At 37.1% G+C, this 23,097-nt stretch overlaps 1 protein-coding gene and 1 non-coding gene across 6 annotated transcripts in view; one reads left to right on the forward strand and one right to left on the reverse strand.

Annotated features, from left to right (window-relative positions):
- Positions 1-23,097, forward strand: part of REV3L (REV3 like, DNA directed polymerase zeta catalytic subunit) — a 171,305-nt gene that overhangs the window by 34,498 nt on the left and 113,710 nt on the right. For all 5 annotated transcript variants that reach the window (XR_002078270.2, XM_019443109.2, XM_053904570.1 and 2 more), the window contains exon 2: positions 20,702-20,891. Coding sequence is in view for 4 of the 5 variants with exons in the window: in XM_019443109.2 (XP_019298654.2) it covers positions 20,702-20,891 (190 nt within the window). In the remaining variant the exon portion in view is untranslated. The remainder of the gene's footprint in view (positions 1-20,701; positions 20,892-23,097) is intronic.
- On the reverse strand, positions 1,666-1,769 carry LOC128777860 (U6 spliceosomal RNA). Its single transcript, XR_008423177.1, has one exon. It is a non-coding gene; the product is annotated as a U6 spliceosomal RNA (small nuclear RNA).

The raw sequence follows: 23,097 nt of genomic DNA on the forward strand, positions 1-23,097 counted from the left end.
GATATATATGGTAGATTAGGTCTAAAGTTAATCTGTTCTCATGTTAGGAAAATTAGGATAATAATCCCTAACTTGTGGGAGCATTTCAAATTAAAATAGCGTCTACAAGTGCTCAGTACTTCAAGGTGCACTTTATACTTCACCATGTTCTTATGAGATAGATGTTGTTTTGGAACACCTGAGAGCTCTAGAAACCTACTAGAGGGGAACCATACAGTGGAACTTACACCAAATATAATAGATCCATAGATCCGTTCATATCTTCTGAGGAAGAGACCTCAAATTTTCCATTACTTCATGTTAAGCAAGTTCATTGAGATTGCGCCAAGATACAGGGTATGTATGTTTGGGGCAATAGAGGAGGTGATGGGACAACCCAACCTAACGGCAGTCTCCCTCTTGGTGGTCTACTTTTGACCCTTCAGTCTATGGCAGTGACTTAAGGTCATGTTGAATGGTGCTACCATAAACTTTCATCATTAGGGGAAAGTAGTAGCATTTCATACTACAGAAAAATTATCATTCTTAGATCAGAATTACTCAGTCAATTGTAGTTTGAGAAGGAGCTTAAAGATTATGGGTTGAAGAAGAACTGTCTTTTATGTTATGTTTTAAGGAGAGATAGATTGATGGATTTTCTAAGTAGGGAATTAAAAATGGATGATTTGGCAGACTTGAGAGACTCAGAAGGCTAAAAATTGCTTACAAATGTTAGAATTAGGAGAGTATTCTTCTTGGTAGTTAATAAGTTTAAACTGAATACATTAGTGAATATACAAATTACTTTCCTGTAATTGACTGAAGATAAGGTAAATGTTTAAGAGATATTTGAGAAATGCCAGGTAAATTTGAAATCAGCATTGGCAGAAGTAAGGATTAGGAAGGAGCATGGATTATGGAAGAAATGTCAGTGTTGTCACCTGTACAGATATTCTTAAAGATTTAAAAATATTTGATTCAATAACCTTTTAATTTTGGATATTTTTCATTTCCTACTAAGAATTTATTGAAAATTATCACAGTGATTTTTTAAAAAAATATTACATCTGTGATGTGATTATATAGGTATTTCCTTATAAATCACTAAATTTATATGATAAAAAAATATATCCCTACAGTTTTTGTTGTTACTTTGAAAATTTGTTTGAAGTGGTGCTTTGGTAAAGTGAAAAGAACACCACACTAAGGATCAAGAGTTTATAGTACTTGTGGTTCTGAAGTCCTTGGAATTCTTCTCATCCGATTAACTGTGTGACTTTAGGCACTTTGAATCTCTTGTCTCATATATAAAATGGGTAAACAAACTGATACGTCCATAGAAGAAGTTACTTTGGAACAACAAAAAGGAATGAATTACTGATACATGTGACATCCTGGATGAATATTAACATCACAGTGCTGGGCAAAAGGATTCAGGCACAAAAGAATATTATACAGTGTGATTGCATTTTTATGAAGTGCTAGACAAAACTATTGTGAAAAATCAGACCACTGATTGCCTCAGAGGAAGTGGGGATTGACTGAAAAGCAGTACAAGGGAATTTTGGAGGTGATGAAAATGGAAAATGTTCCATAACTTAATAAAGATACACACATTTGTCAAAATTAATAAGGTATAGTTATTGTGAATTTCATTATCTGGAAAATTTACCACTCCTCCCCCCTACAAAGGAAGAATAAACAAATTTGCCAATCATCCTTGCACGGGGGCCATGCTAATCTTCTCTGTATCATTCCAATATTAGTATAGGTGCTGCCGAAATGAGCACTAAACAAATACTTTGAATTTTAGTCAGTATATGTGCTTTTCTTAGTGGTAGTAGGTAGTAGTTCTGAAACTACTTTTTATGTTTTTTAGGATTATGCAAACGAATAAATATATTAGGATAATAAAAGCCAGGTTTCTCACTGTTGGACAAGAGAAAAACATGGATATAGGGACAGCTAGAATGTCTCTGGGGTGTTGGGTTGGATTTGGAGGTATGAGTATGAACTGTTTTTACCGTATGCAGAGAAGGATAGATGGATAGAGAAATATAGGATGTGTGTGTATGTATATAAATATATAAACTTCTCAGTGCGGTGCTTAGAGGTTCTAGAAGTAATGATACCCCCCATAGCAATGAGTATACTTTGTATCCACATCTTGATTTCTAAACAATATTCTCCACTAAAAGTAACCAAGACTCCCTTGAGAAAACTACAAGATGAATCTGGAACATCTTATTGTTCCAGAAAATAAAGTGTACAAGGAATGATGGAAAGACATCAAAAGGGCGTAAAAATTCTGGTTTCCACTCAGACATGAAAGAAAAGTCACCATTCTTGTCCTTAAAACAGGAACAAAGTTGAACAAACTAAAAGGCAACAATTCTTCTTACATACATCAGAGAACTGAGGTCACAGAGTAAACTAATGCCCCCCAAACTGGGGAGACAGGTGAATACAAAGAATCACAGCTTGCTGGGAGCATAAGCTAATGTAAATAGGAAGTGGTAGGAGAACTGTAACTGATGACCAGCCAGAAGCTGAGTGTGGATTAGCTTAATAGTTAAAAACTCCTGGGGTCCAGTTTTAGGAGGGCTCCCCACACTTTTGTAAGTTTTTCCTCCACAAGCTCCACCAGGTTCTCACAGTTAAGATTGGGGATACGGGTATTTCCTCATGCTTCCAGCAGGAGAGGAGTAGTCACCATGTTGCAGTATGCTCACAGCATTCTGTTCTCTCCTTGCCCAAAGGGGAAACTCCCAGAACCTAACCAACTTGGGGAAATCAACTTCCTCTCTAGTCTTGCTGTCTCTTCTAAGAGGGGAAAAAAGGCACTTTCAAAAGCACTCTAAAAGACTCAGACCTCATCATAGGGTTATGGAATACTTCCCTTCCCCCTACATTTTACATCAACAGGGCTCCTGTGTAATAATAAGGGATTACAGGTTAAAGAACTGTGAGGCTTGCACTTTAAGGAGTTTCTAGGGAAACCCAAAGACAACAAGGAGAGATAAAAACAAGGACCTTAGGGGGACCTGGGTGGCTTATTTGGTTAAGCGTCTAACTCTTGATTTCAGCTCAGGTCATGATCTTAGGGTTCATGAGTTTGAGCCCCACATCGGGCTCTGCACTGAAGGTACAGAGCCTGCTCGGTATTCTCCCTCTCTCTCTGCCCCTCCTCTGCTTGTGTGCTCTCTCTGGCTCTCTAAATAAATAAACTTAAAAAAAAAAAACCCACAGGACGTTTGAGGAAATTTTATACAGTAAATACAGCCTAATTCCTAGTGAGATATAGCAGAGATTTTGGAATTATCAGAAGGTGAATTTAAACTATGATCAATATGCTTAAGGCATCTAATGGAAAAGGTGTACAAAATGTAACATGTAAGAACAGATGGGTAATGTGAGCATTGGGATTGAAATCCTAAGAGAGAATCAAAAGAAACTACTAGAAATCAAAAGTACTGTAACAAGTGAAGAATGCCTTTCGTGGGCTGACTCATCAGAAAGAGGAAGGAGCAAAAGAAATACTTGAAGTAATAATGGCTGAGAATTTTCCAGAATTAATGACAGACTCCAAACCACCAATCCCGGAAGCTCAGAGGACACGAAATATGCCAACTACCAAATCTACATCTAGACATATATACAAACTGCAGGAAACCAAAGACCTGGAGAAAATCTTGAAGGAAGCCAGAAGGGGAAGAAACACCTTACCTATACAGGAAGAAGGTTAAGAATTACTTTGGAGTTCTCTTCACAAACCATACAAGGAAGAAGAGAGAAGAGTGAAGTGTTTAGTGTTGAAAGAAAAAGATCAACAACCTAAAATTCTGTATACATTGAAATTATCTTTCAAAAGTGAAGGGAAATTAAAAAGTTTCTCAGACAAAAACTGAAGAAATCTGTCGCCAACAAGAACTGTTAACTTGCCTTGCAAGAAATGTTAAATTCTTCAGAGAAAAGGAAAATTAGAGAAGGAATAAATGAAGGTAAAATAAAACCTTTTGTTTTCTTAGTTGATGTAATAGGGAAGTTCAAAATACAGAAACAATGTATTGAGCGATTACAGCTTATAGATAAGTGAAATTAGGTAGCAATGTTATAAGGGGCAGGAGAGAAGAATTTGGAATACTGTTTTAAGGCACTTACCCATGAAAGGCAGTATAATGTTATTTGACAGTGGAGGTAGTTTAGAGTAAATGTATACTACAAATTCTAAAGCAATCACTAAAAAAAATTCAGTTTTTCTTCTAATACTTTAAAGATGGTACTCCACTGACTTCTGGTTTGCATTGTGTTTGATAAGTTTGGCAATATGTTTTTGTCCAACACTTTAGAATTCTAATTTTCATGACTTATAACTGCCTTATTCAGGCCCCCAAGTAACCAATTTTATGCTTAGTAGAACTAATAGGCCTTATCAGTGTGGTACTGTTAAGTAACTAAACACAGTCCTAAGAAAACTTCCATTTAATTCATATACAAAGTTGTGTGACATTTGGGGGGGGGGGTGGTTTGAGGGTTGGGGAGAGGCTATGCTGCTTCTACCTTTTGACAGAGCAAATATTAAGTATGTTTGGTAGTTCAGTTTTATTGTTATTAAGTAAAGTCTGAAAGTTTTACTGTCTGAAAAAACTTTCTTACATTGATAGTTCTTAATCTTTAACTTTTTATCTGTTTCTGGTAATGATCACATTAAGTAGAACATCTCTCTGTAATTTGACAACATACCATAATGTGATTGAAGGTTTAAAGTAGTATACTTAGTGCATGATTAAATGGAAATAAAGATATGTAAGTTGTTTTAGTGGCTAATGTTCGTACGTCTCTCAATATATGCATGATTTCTGTGATGCAAATCTAGTAATTCATTTTAAAATAATTTCTTTTAATGTTTATTTATTTTGAGAGAGACAGAGATAGCACGCGAGCAGGGGAAAGGCAGAGAAAGAGGGAGACACAGAATCTGAAGCAGGCTCCAGGCTCTGAGCAAAGAGCCCAACACGGGGCTAGAACTCACGAGATGTGAGATCATGACCTGAGCCGAAGTCAGATGCTCAACCGACCGAGCCACCCAGACACTCTCCAATAATTCATTTTAATGTATGCATTGACTCTAATGGTATATTCAGAATTAGATCTTCTTATTAGAGACCTCAAAAAAACAAAAACAAACCATGACTGTGGGTAGGTTAAAAAATTATGTAAGAGCTTCATTCAGATACAGTTTTACAAATTTGCCTATTCATCCATGTTATACCATCTGTCAGTACTTCATTCCATTAAAATGGCTGAATAAACCATTGTATAGTTGTTCCACATGATATTTATCCATTCGTCAGTTGATGGACGTTTGAGTTATTACCACCTTTTGGCTATTATGAAAACTGCTACTATGAGCATTCATATACAAGTTTTTGTGTGAGTGTATGTTTTCATTTATCTTGGGCTATACACAAACACACACACACACACACACACACACACACGTATATACATCTATTCCTACATATATATACATAATATGTAGGAATATAATTGCTGGTCTTATGATAACTTTGTTTAATCTTTTGAGGACCTACCAATCTATTTTCCAAAGCAGCTACACCATTTAACATTCTTACCCCTAGTATATGAGGTTTCTAGTTTCTCTGCAACACTTGTTATTGTCTGACTTTTTGATTATAGCTGTCTAGTGGTTGTGAAGTGTATTTCATTGTGGTTTTGATTTGCATCTTATTGATGGCTACTGATGTTGAGCATCTTTTCATCTACCTATGTGCCATTCTTATATCTTCTTGGAGAAATGTCTATTCAGATTCTTTGTCCATTTTAAAATTGGGTTATTTGTCTTTTTAGTAATGAGTTGTAAGCCTTATCAAACATGATTTTTAAATCTCTTACTCCCTGTGTTGTCCTTTCACTTTCACTTTCTTATATTTAGGTAAAATTTTCAGCTCCTTCAGTGTTCAGCTACCATAGTGTGGTTGTGCAGTGTAATAGATTTGTATAATTTAAATTACCTGTAATATTTTATTTATGTGTCTTTGAAAGAAAATTCAGGTATTTATATACAAATTTGACTGGATAGTAGTAACTTTATCTTGGTTAGCTATTAATACTGTTTTTTATTTACTTATTTATTTATTTCAAATGTTTATTTTTGAGGGAGAGCATGAACTGGGGAGGAACAGAGAGAAAAGGAGGGAGGACAGAGGGTCCAAAGCAGGCTCCATGCTGACAGCAGTGAGCCTGATGGAGGGCTTGAACTCACAATCTGTGAGATCATGACCTGAGCCGAAGTCAGATGCTCAACCAACTGAGCCACCCAGACACTCCTATTAATACTGTTTTAAATCACCAGAGGTAAATTTTCAGATATTAATCAGATTATTAATTTTACTTCAACACCTTGAATTACTTACCTTTCAATTTAAATACCACAAAGATTAATATGTGTAACCATACTGGCTGTAAAACATCTGAAACTAGAACAGTATTTGTTTTTTTTTGTTTTTTGTTTTTTTAAGTAGGCTCGACTCCCATTGTGGGGCTTGAACTCACGCCCCTGAGATTAAGGGTCACATATTACCAACCGAGCCAGCCCGGCACCCCAAAACAATATTGGTTTTATAAGCCAGAATTTTATTCTTAGCAAAAGCTAATAGACACTAGTTATTTTTATGATATTTAGTCTGAAAGGTACACATTTTCTTGGAGATTCTGGCTTGAAACCACTGTTAGCAGTTTAACTTTTTAAGGCTAGACTTTTTAGAAAAATGTGATGATATACCATATTGTGTGAGCCATTAAGTAGTACCCAAACTGAGGTGACCAGTCACTGTGAAGGTCAAAGTAATTACTAGTTTCCTTTCTATGATAATTGCAAACTAAGTTACATATGAAATTTGGACATGTCATTTCATCACATTTTTGATATATTAATCATAAAAATATTTGTATGTTATATTTTATTGCTGGTTAGTTTACTGTTATTTATTATGGAAAGTTGATCCTTAATTCAATCCCTTCTAGTCCCCTTGCAAATATGGGAAGGTAGGAGAACATTTTAAATATCTTTGTTAGGTTTTGAAAAGAAATTGTAAGGAGAAAAAAGCAGTCCAATTTTCTAGACTTAGTTGAAAGACATCGTATTTTGTTGGTTTTCCAACAACAAATTCTCAATTCTCTGACATCACCTGTGGGTGCTTTGTAATTCAGTTCAGTTATGACTCTACTCAAAATTAGTGTAGACACCACAGGGTAAGGGATCAGCTCCACAAGACTGCTCCCACTTCAGATGCCAGCCATAATTGGATACCCATGCTACCTGCACTTCTGCCGGGCCGATTACAAATTTGGGGGTTCTCTCAACCCTTCCTCAGGTTCAATAAATTGCTAGAATAACGTCTAGAACTCAGGAGAACCCTGTGTTTGCACAGTTTATTATAAAGTGTACAATGAATAGCCAGATGAAGACATACATAGGGCAAAGTTCAGAAGGGTCCTGAGCACCAACCAGGAAGCTTTCCCAAGCCTTCATTGTTCCAGAATGTCTGTTGAAGTTTCATTACACAGGAATGATTGATCGAATCACTGACTATTTATGATTGAACTAAATCATAAGTCCTTCTCTTCTCCCTGGAGGTGAGGTGGCAGATGGGGAAATGGGGTTGAAAATACCAATCCTGTAATGATATGGTTGATTCCTCGGGCAAGCAGCCCTCTGTTGTGAAGCCATCTAAAGAGCTCATCATGGGTCACCACATTAGTATAAATTCCATTGTGATAGAAAGGGATTCATTATTAATAACCAAAGATAGCCTATTGTTCAGGAAATACCAAGGGTTTTAGGAGCTCTGTGCCAAGAATTAAGCACAAAGACCAAATACATGTTGTTGTTTTTTCTTTTTTATCAAACCACACATGCGTATCCAACATGTATCAAATACCTACTGTATTCTAGGCTCTCTGCTAGGCATTGACAGTAGGAAGAATAAGAAGACATGGTACATGGTGTTCAAGGAACTCATGCTGTAGGTATGGACACAAAGACAGTGAAGTTGCATCTTAGGTGGGAATTAGGTTTTGAAGCAAACGTATGAGATTAAAACCTTTTATAGGCAGAATTTCCTTGACAGTCTCTTAAATTGCATGAATTCTATCACACTATCTTTTAATAAATCCAACGGCTTAAATTTCCTTATATATAGACATAGGGGCACCTGGGTGGCTCATTCGGCTACACATATGACTCTTGATTTCAGCTCAGGTCATGATCTCATGGACAATAACCTCATAGACACTAATCACTTTTCTTCAGTTGAGCTCTAGTTGAAAGAGTTGACCCCCAATCAGGGCCATGTTTTATGAAAACTGAACTGTACCTTTTTTTTTTTTTTAAGTTTATTTATTTTGAGAGAGGGAGGGGCAGAGAGGGAGAAGAGAGAGAATCTCAAGCAGTCTTGGTGCTGTCAGTGCAGAGCCCAATGTGGGGCTCAATCCTATAACCATGAGATCATGACCTGAGCCAGAATCAAGAATTGGACACTTAACCGACTGAGCCAACCAGGTGCCCCTGAACTGTATCTTTTAAACAGAATCACACTTAGTTGCCTCTTTCAATAGGAGATGCTTCCATTTTAGAAGTACAAAGGAACAGAAACAAAATAAAGAATTATATAAGGATTTATATACCCCATCTCATGGTGCTAGATCATAAATTTGTTAACTGGGCACACTGCACCATTTAGTTGTGTTCTCCTATTCATTCACTTTGTCTCTTTCTCTCTCTACCTGAGTCTCTTCCCATCCCCCTTGATCCCTTCCTACCCAAGTAAATAAAATGCATATATGATGTGATTCTACTGTATATAAACATACCTGTCACATAAGAGCATAATAGGTTTATATATCATATAAATTCCTTAATTATTCACATAAATAAGGAAACAAGTCATACACTTTTGTAGGTAGAAGAGGGTGCGTATACTTGAAATACTTGCCATTTCAAGTAAGTAATAGCAAGTATTTCAAGTATATCTCTCCAGCCAGGGAGCTGACTCTTAATAGATGCAGTTACAGTATTTTCTATCTAAATGTTTTTTGTTTTCTTCAGAAAATACTTTACATCAAACTTTTCTATTTCCTCAGTGATGAGTCTTCTGGTTATGGAGTACGTTAATTAATTCAACAATGTATATTGAGCATGTTTGAGACATGGCTGAGACAAAAGATTCTGGTCCTCAGAGTTTTTTCTTTGACTTGTGATGCTTCTATAAGTTGTCTTCATTTTGCGTAGTACTCAAATTGTACTGGTGAATGTAAAGTGGGAAAATTGATCTTTCCCATTGAGTTGAGAGCTGTAGGGCAAGATATGTGTGTCCTTCAGCCACCTACCAGTTCTGGGTAGTTTTACACCTGCCATTTTGCTGTTTGTTTTCTCTGTGTCTTATGCTCTTTTGTTGTTTTATTCCTCCATTACAGTCTTCTTTTATACTAAATAGATATTTTTTAGTACATTTTAATTCCATTTCCCTTCCTTCCTTCCTCTCTCCTCCTATCTCTCTCCCTTTCTTTCTCTTTCTTTTAGTTATTTTCTTTATGATTATTCTGGGTATTATAATTAACATCTTAATTTAAGACACTTTAGTTTGGATTAATCCCAATTTAATTTTCATACAGGCATACCTCATTGTACCTCACTTTGTTGTGCTTTGGCAATACTGTGTTTTTTACAAATTGAAGGTTTGTAGCAACCCTGCATCAAGCAAGTCTATCAGTATCATTTTTCCAATGGCACTTGATCACCTGGTGTCTGTGTCATATTTTGGTAACTTGCAGTATTTTAAACTTTGATTATTCTATTTGCTATGGTGATGTGTGATCAGTGATTTTGACTTGCTAAAACCTTAGATGATTGTTAGCATTTTTTTACCAAGAAAATACATATTTTTTAAATATTTATTTATTTTTGAAAGAGTGCAAGTAGGAGAGGTGCAGAGAGAGGGTAGGGTGACAGAGTATTTGAAGTGGGCTCTGTGCTGACAGCAGGGAGCCTGATGTGGGGCTTGAACTCATGAACTGCAAGATCATGACCTGAGCTGAAGTCGGATGCTCAACCAACTGAACCACCCAGGTGCCCCAAGAAAATATTTTTTTTTAATTTTTTTTTTTTTAACGTTTATTTATTTTTGAGACAGAGACAGAGCATGAACGGGGAGGGTCAGAGAGAGGGAGACACAGAATCTGAAACAGGCTCCAGGCTCTGAGCTGTCAGCACAGAGCCCGACGCGGGGCTCGAACTCACGGACCGCGAGATCATGACCTGAGCCGAAGTCGGACGCTTAACCGACTGAGCCACCCAGGCACCCCAAGAAAATATTTTTTAATTAAAGTGTGTACATTGTTTTTTCAGACATGATGCTGTTGCCCACTTAATAGACTACAGTATAGTGTAAATACAACTTTTAGATGCACTGGGAAACCAAAAAATTCTTTTGACTCACTTTATTGCATTATTTGCCTTATTGCAGTGGTCTGGAACTGAACCCACAATATCAGTATACCTGTAGTATATTAAAACTTTGTTCCATTATAGCATCACTTATGCAGATTACATCATTACACATTATAAACCTCTTGACACAATTTTATAATTATTTTATGCACCTGTCTTAAGGTCTTAGGTAGCAGAAGGAAAGAATTATAAAAATAAGTGTTTATTATCTTTTTTATATACCTATGTAGTTACCTTGACTGGTACTCTTTATTGCTTAGTGTGGATTTAAGTTACTGCATATTGTCTTTTCATTTTAGCCTGAAATGCAATTTCCTTTAATATTTTTTGCAGGTCAGGCCCGCAAGTGACAAGTTCCCTTAATTTTCAATTAGCTGGGAATGTCTTGATTTCTTCTTCCTTCTCACCTTACCTAGGTCTCCTTTGTTTTCACAGGGTAGTTTTGCTAGTTACAGAATTTTTGGTTAATAGTCTTTTTTTTTTTTTTTTTTTTCATCACTTTGACTGTGTTATCCCTCTGGCCTCCATGGTTTCTAATGAGAAGTCAGCTTTTAATCTTATTGAGGAAATTTTGTACATGATGAATTGCTCTTCTTTTGACACTTTTCTTTTCTTTTGTTTTTTTTTTTAAGTTTATTTGTTTATTTTGAGGGGTGGAGGGACAGGGAGAGAATTCCAAGCCAGCTCTGCGCTGACAGTGCAGATGTGAGGCTTGAACTCAAAACCGCGAGACCATGACCTGAGCCAAAGCCTGATACTTAACTGAGATCCAGGTGCCCCTCTTTTGCCACTTTCAAGATTTTGTCTTTGTTTTTTGGCAGTTTGGTTATGATACATCTTGGCATGGATCTCTGAATTTCTCCTGCTTGCAATTTACTAAGGTTTTTAGATATTCAGATTAATGTCTTCCATCAAATTTGGGAATGTTTTTGCCATTCTTTTTTCAAATATTCTTTCTATCCTTTTCTTTCTCTCTTCTGCTGCTGAAGCTCATATTATGTATATGTTGGTATCCTTGATGGAATCCCAAGGATTCTGAGGCTCTGTTAATATTTTGTCATTCTTTTTTTTTGTTCCTCAAATTAGCTAACCTGTCTTCTGCCAGTTCAAGTATGTTCTTGACCCTCTTTAGTACAATTTTCGTTTCTGTTGTACTTTTCAACGTCAGAATTTCTGATTCTCTTTTATAATTTCTTTCTATTCATTTTTATTTTCTATTAGGTAAGACATGATTCTCAAACTTTCTTTTAATACTTTAGACACAATCTCCTTTTATTCTTTGAAATATTTTTAATAGCTGGTTTGAAGTCTTTGTCTAGTAAGACGAACGTTTGGGCTTCTTCAGGGACAGTTTCTATTGACTTCCTTTTTCCCCCTGTGTGTGGACCATGCTTTTCTTTTTCCTCGTATGTCTTATGTTGAAACTAGATATTTTGAGTAATATGACAGTTAAGGAAGTCATATTCCTCCCTAACCCCATGATTTGTTTTTGCTCTGTTGTTGGTGATGATGTTTGTTTCTTCAGTGACTTTTCTGAGTTAATTCTGTACAGTCTCTGTTCTTTGAAGTCCCTGTTCAGTTAACTTATTGGTCAGAATTTCCTTTAAATGTCTTGAGCCAATAGATCTCCTTCCAGCTTTTGTTGAGGGGCTCTATATGCATGTGTGTTGGTGCAGAGCCTCAAGGTCAGCCAGTATTGAAAGATTAGGGCTTTCTCAGCTCTTCCTGAGCATAACTCCACACATACGCATAGCCTTATGAATTCCCAGGACTATACTACACCTTTCAAGTTATTATGGACATTTCAGTCCTCAGTTTTTCCTTTTAAGCTTTTTTGTTTAGCCTTTTGTTAGCTGCAACTAGTAAACCCCCCCTCAGGCAACTGTAATGTTAAATGGTTGCTGCTGATTGTTTTCCACAGTATGTTGCAGACGGAACTGTCTGTACACATGGAGTGAGCTCTGCGTCTGATCAAATAAAGACAAGTCCTGAGAATGGAGCTTTTCATTTTCAGTGAGCTGCCAAGCAGGTCAAATAGTGACCATTTTCTGGTGATCGGGCTTTTGAGGAACTATAAATCTGTTCTCTATTCTGTAGTTGCAAAGCTTTGGTTTTCAAGGCTGCTCTGGAGCTGGGGAGGAGAGGGGATTGGATTAGGGCAAGTTAGAATACCACAAAGCTTGCTCTTCTTGCTAAGATTCAACTGGTTTTCTTGCATAAACACTCCTTGGACTGTCACCAGCCTTTTAGGTAATTTCCAAAGGGCTGAAAAAAGTTGATTTTGACAGAATTTGCCAGTGTTTTTGTTGCTTTTATGGAGGGGAGTGGGTTTTTAAAGGTTCTTCCTCTGCCATTCTGGAAGTGTCTCTTGCCATTTCTACATACTGTTATCTGCATCCTGCTTCCAGTCTCTGATACAGCCCGTCATTGCTTATATTTCTCTTATATATTTAAGTTTTTTTAAATTTTAATGTTTATTTATGTTTGACAGAGAGAAAGAGAGAGACAGAGCATGAGCAGGGGAGGGGCAGAGAAAGAGGGAGACACAGAATCCGAAGCAGGCTCCAGGCTCCAAGCTGTCAGCACAGAGCCCGACGCGAGGCCTGAACTCACAGACCGCGAGACCATGACCTGAGCTGAAGTCGGACACTCAGCCGATGAGCCACCCAGACGCCCCTCTCTTACACATTTCTAATGAGCCCTTGGAACTCTCTGGTTCCATGGCTAATACACTTGCCTGGCAACCCTCTCAGGGGCTCATTCTCTCATATCCCAACCACATAGATCAAAATCTTTTATTTCCTCCTTTAAATGTTTTTTTTTTTTTTTTTTTTTTAACGTTTATTTATTTTTGAGACAGAGAGAGACAGAGCATGAATGGGGTAGGGTCAGAGAGGGAGGGAGACACAGAATCTGAAACAGGCTCCAGGCTCTGAGCAGTCAGCACAGAGCCCGACGTGGGGCTCGAACTCACGGACCGCGAGATCGTGACCTGAGCCGAAGTCGGACGCTTAACTGACTGAGCCACCCAGGCGCCCCTCCTCCTTTAAATACTAGTATTCCTCAAGTTTCTGATCTATGCTCCTTCTCTTACCTATGCATTCTCTTGGGCATTTTTTACCTGTTATTCAGACTCCCAAATCTGTCTTCTTCTCTAGCTCAGACCTCTCTCTCAAGCTCTTTATCTCTGTACCTAATTGTGCATTTACCTAATGTAAATCTCCATTTGGAAATTCTATCAACATGTAAAATTCCACAAGTTAAAAATAGAAATCAGCCTACTCTTCTTTCTTAGTTTTCTTTGAAAGACATTCGCATCAGTCCAGTTGGCTAAACCAAAAACTTGCCTCATCTCTGATTCTTTTACCCTACTCCCAAATTCTAGTCAGTTTCCTCTAAATTCTGTGCCCTAAATCCATCTTGATGTTTTCTCCATCTCTACTGACTTTTCTCTCCTGAATTACTTCAACAACCTCCTAAACAGATTTTCCTATTAAAGTTATGTCCCTAGCTTTTGCACAATGTGTCCACAAGGAAACTTTATAAAATGCAAATCCACACAGGTCACAGAACCTACACATGCCCACATATACACACATACACACTTTGCCTTTCTCCCCATTGAACTTTTTGCTTCTTCCTAACTACATTTTTCTTATTCCCAGACCATGTATGTTCATATTTGCTTTCAGACTTTTGTATGTACGGCAACATTCTTTCTCACTTTGCTCTTTTGTTACTTACTCTGGGAAGCCTTTCTATATTCTCACAAATCTGAGTTAGATACTTTTTGATACTGTAATTGCCTGTTTACTCATCTTTATCTCTGAGTAGAATGTAAAAAGTTCATGAGTTCAGGGACTGTGATTATGAGCAGCCTGTGGTCTAGCACCTGACATTGGGCTTTCACAAAGTATTTAAAGAACAGAGAATTTATGCCTACATTTATGAATGAAGAAACCAGTGACGCTTGGGTGGCTCAGTTGGTTGTGTCCAACTCTTGGTTTAGGCTCAGGTCATGATCTCATGGTTCATGAAATTGAGCCGCGTCAGGCTCCACACTGACAGTGCAGAACCTGCTTTGTATTCTCTCTCTCCCTCTCTCTGCCCCTCCCCTGCTCATGTGTGTGTGTGCGTGCATGCGCACTCTTCAAAATAAATAAACTAAAAAAATAAATGAGGAAACCAATCGTGTTTAGCACTGGAGATACAAAGATCTATATTAGACAAGTGTGTAAATAAAATAGGCCTTTGAAACATCTGGTGTTTGAAAGATACAGTTCTGTTATTAATGTAGGATTGATAACTTAAAGCCAGTGATTCTAAATAAAGCCATGTATAATTTAGTTGAAGAAATAAAATGGCATGAATAAACGTGAAACCCTAAAGCGTTATTTACAAATGAAAGGAGAAAATGAAGAGAAAGTGTCAGGAAGTTATATACATACGCCCTTTGCATGGTTAATGATAATACTTAGGTTTTTTTTGTTTTTTAATTTCTGAGTCATTTAGAAGTAGATGACTTCTTCCTGCCTTTTTCTTACACAAACTGTATATTTAGAAAATATCCATAAGCAAAAAGAAAATAATAAAATCTTTATCTCATGTAATATTTTTTATATATATATATAAATAATTGAAATAAACCTGAATATTACCTGAAATAAATATAAACATCTCTTCATGCCAGGAAACATACTTCTACACCATCTGTTGCTGAAGTTGGCACACTTTTTTTCTGTAAAGGGCCATACAGTATATATTTTAGGCTTTGCAGGCTTGGTCTCTGTTGCAACTTCTCAACTCTGCCTGTTAGCAAAGCAGCAATAGCCCATTCCAAATAAATTTATTGGTGTGTTCCAATAAATTTGTATTTACAAAGACAGTAAGCAGGAATTGGTATAAGAGCCATAGATCTATGATAGAGATACATCATAATTAATCTCCTATTTTTGGAAGTTTATATTGTCTTCAATTTTTTTTTTTTTTTTTTTACTATTGGTAATACTGTCTTAGCATCTTAATATCTATTTATTTATTTTAATCATTATTTTTGAGAATGAGAGAGAAAGTGTGAGCAGGGGAGGGGCACAGAGGGGGGAGGGGCAGAGGATCTGAGGCAGTTTCTACACTGACAGCAGAGAGCTTGATGTGGGGCTCGAAGTCACAAACTATGAGATCAATGACCTGAGCTGAAGTCGGATGCTCAACTGTGACTGAGCCACCCAGGCGCCCAAGCATCTTAATATTTAAATCTTCATGTATATTCTTAATTTTTTTAGGATAAATTCTGAAAATGTAATTTCTAGAGCTAAGAGTACTTAAGATTTTTTTTTCTTAGATGGTAATGGGTGATATAACATTTGCTTTCTGCGACTAAGTTTTGCTTGGTTCATTTTGTGGTTTTGTGGGAATGGGGAAAAAAAAGATGGAGTGAAATTTTAGAAAGAAGCAAAGAAAGACTGCTTGGAGGGAAACAGATTGAGGTAATTACAGTGATATAAAACTTAAAAAGAGATATTCCAAAAAGTAAATATGAAAAATTCCATAAATACACATTTTCCTGTTCACATACCAAGTTTTTCTGTTTGATAGCTCTGTAGAGTTTTGTTTAAAATCTTGTGTATATTGAGTTTGAGATTTGGGAGATGGGTTGCAAGTTACAAAATAAGCATTTCTTATTCAGTCTCCTAGGATACTCTTAGGCCAGCATGATTTTGATTGTGGTGACCAGTCAGCTTGTTTTAAAAAGAAAAGAGAAAACATAAGCTTTTCTGTTCTGGATGATGAAGTCTAATCAGTTGGAGCAGGGATTGGCAAACTACTATCCATGGACCAAATTCCTCCCGCTGCCTGTTTTTGTAAATGAAATTTTGTTGGAACAACACAGCCATGCACATACTACTGTCTGTGGCTGCTTTCAGGCTACAGTGGCAGAGTTAAGTAGTTATATCAGACACAGTATGGCCCGTAAAGCCTAAAATATTTACCATTTCCCACTTTACAGGAAAAAAATTGCAGACCTCAGAATTAGAGAAAAGATACATGGTAGTTTTTCTGTTTATCAAAAATGGATCTACAAAAAAATATAGGTAATTTTGCTATGGATAAACTAAGATTTTATGCACAATTTAATTAAGAGACCAAATCTAGGCACTTAAAATATAGAAGACATTGTGGGAAAATGACATAAGAAATGTTGGAATACAGAGGACTTAATATTTGGTGTACTTCTAAGTTCTGTAAAAGATTAGCTTCACAGTGCCCGAGTACTCTGGCTGTTACAGAGACACCTACCTTTGTTATAGAAGCCCTACTTACACAGAGTTGGAAAGTAGCCAGCTCCACACAGTTTTGCCATGGTGTCTAAAAGCCAGCAGTTATGCTGTGACAAGTTTCTGTGGAGCTTTCCTGAAACATCTTTATTGCACTTTCTGTATTAGGCAACATCAGTCAAATTGCAAAGTCCAAACTCTTAAAAAATGTTGAAACCTCTGTGTGTGTGTGTGTGTGTGTGTGTGCGTGCGCGCGCGCACGCGCGCGCACACACACATGCTTATTCTCCAAATGGCAGTCTTTTTTCCTACTGAGTTTGCTGCTTTCATTCAGTTTGACATGACAATAAGAGAGGACATTCAGAAATCAGAGATATAAAGAATGCCGGTTGCTTGCTTTCTTTGGGTACATATGTTACTTAGAAATAGCTAATACTTTAAACAGGTTAAGAATCCCAAATCATTTAGCAGGGTTTCAAAATAGCATAGTTTTCACTAGTTTTATAAAAGCATTCTTAAAAAGAATCCTGTGTATGAAACTCTTTAGAGTATAGTGAAAAGGCCTCTGTATTGAAGATGCAAGTTCTTGTCTACAGCCATACCTCCCTGAATGCGTCCAGTCTCTCCTGAAGTTGCAAGTTCTTAACTAGGCAACTAACTAGATGTTGAAAAAATCCTAAGTGCCCAGTAGCAGCTGCCTACCTGTGGACTTAATTTATGAGAGAGAAGCCACTGACTGAATGCTGAAGGCACTGATTTTACGGTGTTTTTCTCATAGCTGAATCTGATCCTAACTGATGGGGGTGGGGCAGAATAGTTTATCTCCAAGGGACTTTACATATGTGTGGCCCCACACATTTGCGTGGGGGTAGAGCTGATGAAGGGAAATCTATAGAAGTTGTCTGTACCTTGTCAAGATAAAGTAATACAGTTACAGAACTACAAGTTTTACAATAATAAAAGACCTACTGTTGCCAAACAAATTGATTAACACATTGATTTTTACACATTTGTTTTTCCTTGCTTAACTTTTTGAACTTATTTTATCTTGTTTCTCCTCATTTTCTTTTCTATGATACTCATTCTATATTAGAGCCATCAGTGCAATGCCAAGAATTCTTTGTGCTGTGGTTGTTCTTCAGGAGGTTATTCTTGAGCAAGAGTGGTAAGGCACAGAGTCATCCCTAGCTTCTGGAGAACCAGAGGGGAATACACCTGTGTTGATGTAGTGACTACAGTGTAGCATGGGACTTTGGGTTATTCGGGGCAGGAAAGAGCAGTAAGCTGAGGACTCACCCCAACACCCATGTCCTTCAGTAACTCTGTAATCCTTAGTTGTATCAAAGTCCCTCTGTTTTTATAGATTCCTTTTTTCAGATACTCAAGGCTTTTATACCATTCCTCTCCCCAATAAATCTGTTTAGCTGAGGGTTTGTTCATGCATTTAATAAATATTTATTAAGTACATATTATACGCTCTCTGCTAGGTCTTGGGGATATTATGATCTTTCAACCACAGTACCAGCTCCAAGGAAGTTTCAAATGAGAGTCAGATAAGGAAACGGGCATTTACATTACAAAATAAGAGCTTAGGAGTTAAGGGAGCCAACATTAACTTTTTAAAAAATTGAACCAGCATGGTTAAATGAAAAGAGCATTGATTTTAGATTTTATTGATCTGCTTTTAAATTTTGATTCAATTACCTAATAGGTACGTGATTTTGGGAAAATAACCTTTGTGATACTTGTAAGGTTGTTGTATGTTTTAGAAATAAATACACGTAAGGCACTTAGTTCAGTGCCTGCTAAATAAATCATTTCTGCTTTTTTCCTAAATCATATACCTAAGTTTCAAAGCCTATAAATAGATAATTGTTCTGGCCCCTACTTCACAGGAGATGGAAAAGTGGGAATTAAAAAAAAAAAATTCTATGACCTTTGAATATCCTACCTGTAAAGAAACTTGGTAGAAATCAGATTTTATAATCATTCCTTGTAAAATTTGTCTAAATTTCCATTATTGAGATATAGGGACTATAAAATTAATACCTTAAGAGCTTACAGAATTGCTTGTAAAATACACTGTTACACTAAATCTGTAACCACTGGTCTTAGATCTGCCAGCTTAGAAGAGGATACTTCTGTCTCCACCTCCCTTACCCCCACGATGTAACATCCCAGTTGCTCTTAACCAGATTGAGGTTTATATCTTGAGTGGTAATGGTTGTAACATTTTTTCATGAGATGTTTAAAAAGCATTCAAGTAAATCATCAGTAAACTATTTAAATATGTTTTTAAATACTCATAATAAGAATTTGATTTTTTTCTATTTGAAGAATTAAAAAAACAGCAATATTTAGGAAATAGTACCATGTTTGAAATGAAACAAAATAGCCAATGAAGTTGCTTTTAACTGAAAGGGTTTTTTTTTCCATTTCTTTGAGATTAAGCAGCATAACTGCTGCTAAAAATAGAAAGTGGTCTAACAGCAGCGCAATTTGTAATTGTTCAAAAGTGTGAAAGTTGGTAGTTGAAATTCGAATTCCACACTTGTGAGGCTATAGATCTTATTCCATTGTGTGATTGTTCTTTCCAGTTTTGCTATGCTGTATGTAATAACTGTTCCAGATTTATTTGTTAATTCTGTTGTAGCCGTACCTTAAAAATAAGATAAGCTGATGTTATTCACTATAGAAAGTATGAAATACAACAGAATATAGAACTATTTTCTGGGTATTTTATATAATTCATTCTGAATTATAAATAGGAAATAGTAAGCAAACAAATAGTTACTTTCCTACCAAGAAAGAAAAAAAATCTCAGTGAAGCAGAGTAGGGTAAGGGGTGGGGAAGAAGCCAGGGCTTATGTTGGCAGGGCAGTGCAGGGATAGTGAGTGACAGCCTGAGGAGAAAAATGGATATGTTCTTCCATCACTGCCATTCTCTCTGTTTGAAATAGACAAATGGCATGTACCCAAGGGGAGCTAGGGACAGTGCTCTGAGGATAGGAGCCACTTCTGTACAGCCCTGCCAAATTCATGAGAGTAATGGTGCATCTGTTTTTTGTTGCTGCTGTTGTTACTTAACCTTGTCATGGATACATTACTGTTTCTGTGGCACTTCTTTTGTGGGTTGTTACTCATACTACTTTCTTTATCATGGCTGTGCTGGATTTTCTGTTGGCAACTCAGCACCATTTACCCCTTCTGCACCTTGCCTGATACAGTGGCTTCCTGGGAAGTGTACATGCTTGTTTTTTCACCTCTCATTGTGTCTACCCCTGTCCACCAAATGTGCAGTTTAGATATCCAGAAGTCTATTATAGACAAATGATATGTTTTTGTCTTTTTTGGTTTTGTTTTCTAATAGCAAAATTTCATTTTTACCCCTCCCAAACTCCCCTCCCCACCCTTAATAGCAAAATTCCACATACTGGAACTGCTTTTATCCTCTGAACAGCAAACGTTCAGAGTAGTCTGTCTCAGGAAAGTCTCTGGTTTGAAAACATTTATGCCAAGACAGATATTCATTGATTTATTTAATGAACTTTCAGTGACTTTTTATAAGGTTCATAACACTGTGCTAAGTGGTATTATTATAGGGCAATTCAGTGAAGTATATAAAGCTAGTTAGATTGTGAGGGTAAAATATTCAAACGTTTTCGCCAAAACTATTTAAATCATACTAGAATGCTTATGTTTATAAAATGCTTCTAAATGTTCTGTTGTAAAATGTTAGGTGTAAAATGTAAAAAATAGGTGGCTTTAATTATACGTTAATTTTCTTCAACTGTTAGTTATCCTAGATAAGCTGTGTTGTCATTAGAATGTTTAAATGACTTGCATTCTGTGCTTTGTAATGTTAAAAATTTTAAATGCATCTCAAGACTAAACTTTATAATGTGTTACATTTTAGGTCAGAAGACATGTCTTCATCTACATGGCATCTTTCCTTACCTCTATGTGCCATACGATGGTTATGGACAGCAGCCAGAAAGCTATCTTTCTCAGATGGCATTCAGTATCGACAGAGCACTTAATGTGGCTTTAGGCAATCCATCTTCCACTGCTCAGCACGTGTTCAAAGTGTCATTAGTATCAGGAATGTAAGTATATGTTAACATCTTTTTAAATTTCTTTATGTTTTTAGTACTAAGTAAAAGAAAAGCTATCTGATTTAAAGATACTGTTTATTTTTCTTCTACTTCTGATGGGAGTGGGGCGAATTTTATGTTGTAACTTTAAAAAAATTTTTATTAATGCTTATTTTAGAGAGGTGCAAGCGCACGCACGAATAGTGGAGGGGCAGAGAGAGAGGGAGACAGAGAATCCGAAGCAGGCTCCAGGCTCTTAGCTGTCAGCACAGAGCTCGACATGGGGCTTGAGCTCACAAACTGTGAAATAATGACCTGGGCCAAAGTCGGATGCTTAACTGACTGAGCCACCCAGGCGCCCCTATGCTGTAACATTTTAAAGTAAATTTTTGTTGCAGTGAAAGATAGATGGTTAACAGTGATTTTTGTTTTAACCTTTTCCATTTCTACACTTCTTAGACCTGTAGAAATTCATGTAATTTATTTGTCAAATACTTATTGAGCACCTTCCATGTGCTAGGCTCTGTTCTAGGTGCTTGGGATATATTGGTGAACAAAACAAAGATCCATGCCACCGTGGAGGTTACATTCTAGTAATGGGAAATAGAAAATAACCAATCGATATAACATGAAATAAATTTATTCCTTTATTATGTGATAGTGCTATAGAATAAAGATGTAGAGCAGGATAAGAAGTTTCAATAGTGTAGGGAAGAGAAATGGACTGGTGGCAGTTTTATATAGGATAATCAGGGAAGGTGTTATTGACAAGGTAAACAGACTTTTGAGCAAAGACTTGAAGGTGAGGGAGTAGGAACAACATGGAGGCCAGGTAGCTAGAATGGAGGGAAAAGAGAGTAGGACAAAATGAGGTTAGGGAGAGATGAATGGATGGAGATTGTGTTGGCCAATGGTTCTTAAAGTATGGTTTCCAGGATCACCAACTTCAGCTTTACCTGGTTTGAAAGCTATGAGAATGCACCTATCAGATCTCCGAATACAAGGAGCATAATTGAACAGTGGCCCCACTATTGCACTGAAATCAATCATTCCATATAAACTGAAGCTGCTTTCCATAAGCTACTTCCAGCCAATGGCTAAGCCTGGGAAGGATAGATACTAGGGCAGGCCTGTTCCTAGGAAGCACTTGAGAACTCTCTGAAAGCCTTCCTGCACTTAGTTTAGAATCACACTGCTAGAATCACACTTCTACATCGGTAGAAGATATTGCTACCCATCTTCCCTCTGTCCCTCTTTCTTTCATTTGGGACCAGATGTTATCTAATTTTGGTGGCTGTCCCAGCCTTTCCTGGGTCCTGCTTCATTTTCTCTCACAGGTGTTTCCCAAATAAATTTCTTGCACATATTGGCATCAACTTCTCAGAGGACTTAGATTAACATACTGGGGAACTTATTTAAAATATATTCTTGGGTCGGGGCACCTGGGTGGCTCAGTCGGTTAAACGTCTGACTTTGGCTCAGGTCAAGATATCACAGTTTGTGGGTTCAAGCCCCGTGTCGGGCTCTGTGCTGACAGCTCAGAGCCTGGAGCCTGTTTTGGATTCTGTGTCTCCCTCTCTCTCTGCCCCTCCCCTGTTCATGCTCTGTCTCTGTCTCAAGAATAAATAAACATTAAAAAAATTAAAAAAATATATATATATATTCTTGGGTCCCACCCTAGACCTAATGAATCAGGAACTCTGGTTGTGGGGCCCAGCAATTTGTGTTTTAATAATAAGCCTTTGTAATGATTCTGATGCATACTAAAGTTTTAGAAACACAACATTAGGCTGTTCTGAGGACTCTGGCTTTTACTCTGAGTTTTTTTGCAGGAATTTGAGTAGTCACAATCTAACTTAGACTTGAAAGGATTACTTAAGCAGTTGTGTGAAGGGTAGATCATTGGGGGATAAGGGTAGAAGTAGGGGAGAACATTAGGAGACTTTCATTAATCTGGGTGAGATGAGAAAATACAGTAGCTTGCACTTGGGGAGTAGTGGGAGTACTGAGCCGTGGTCAGCTTCTGGATCTGTTCTGAGAGTTGAGTCTATGAGCTTTGCTGTCTGATTGGATGGAGATTATGACAGGAGTCAAAGATGACTATAAAATTGTGAGTCTGGAAGGTGCAGCTGGAATAATAGGCTGGCAGGAAAGATTTGGAGCTCATACTAGAATGTTTTCAGTTTGATATGTGTATATTCATCTTAAATCTGTCTAC

The sequence above is a fragment of the Panthera pardus genome, unplaced genomic scaffold (assembly GCF_024362965.1).
Source record: "Panthera pardus isolate Hobbes unplaced genomic scaffold, ASM2436296v1 HiC_scaffold_17, whole genome shotgun sequence".
NCBI lineage: Eukaryota > Metazoa > Chordata > Mammalia > Carnivora > Felidae > Panthera > Panthera pardus.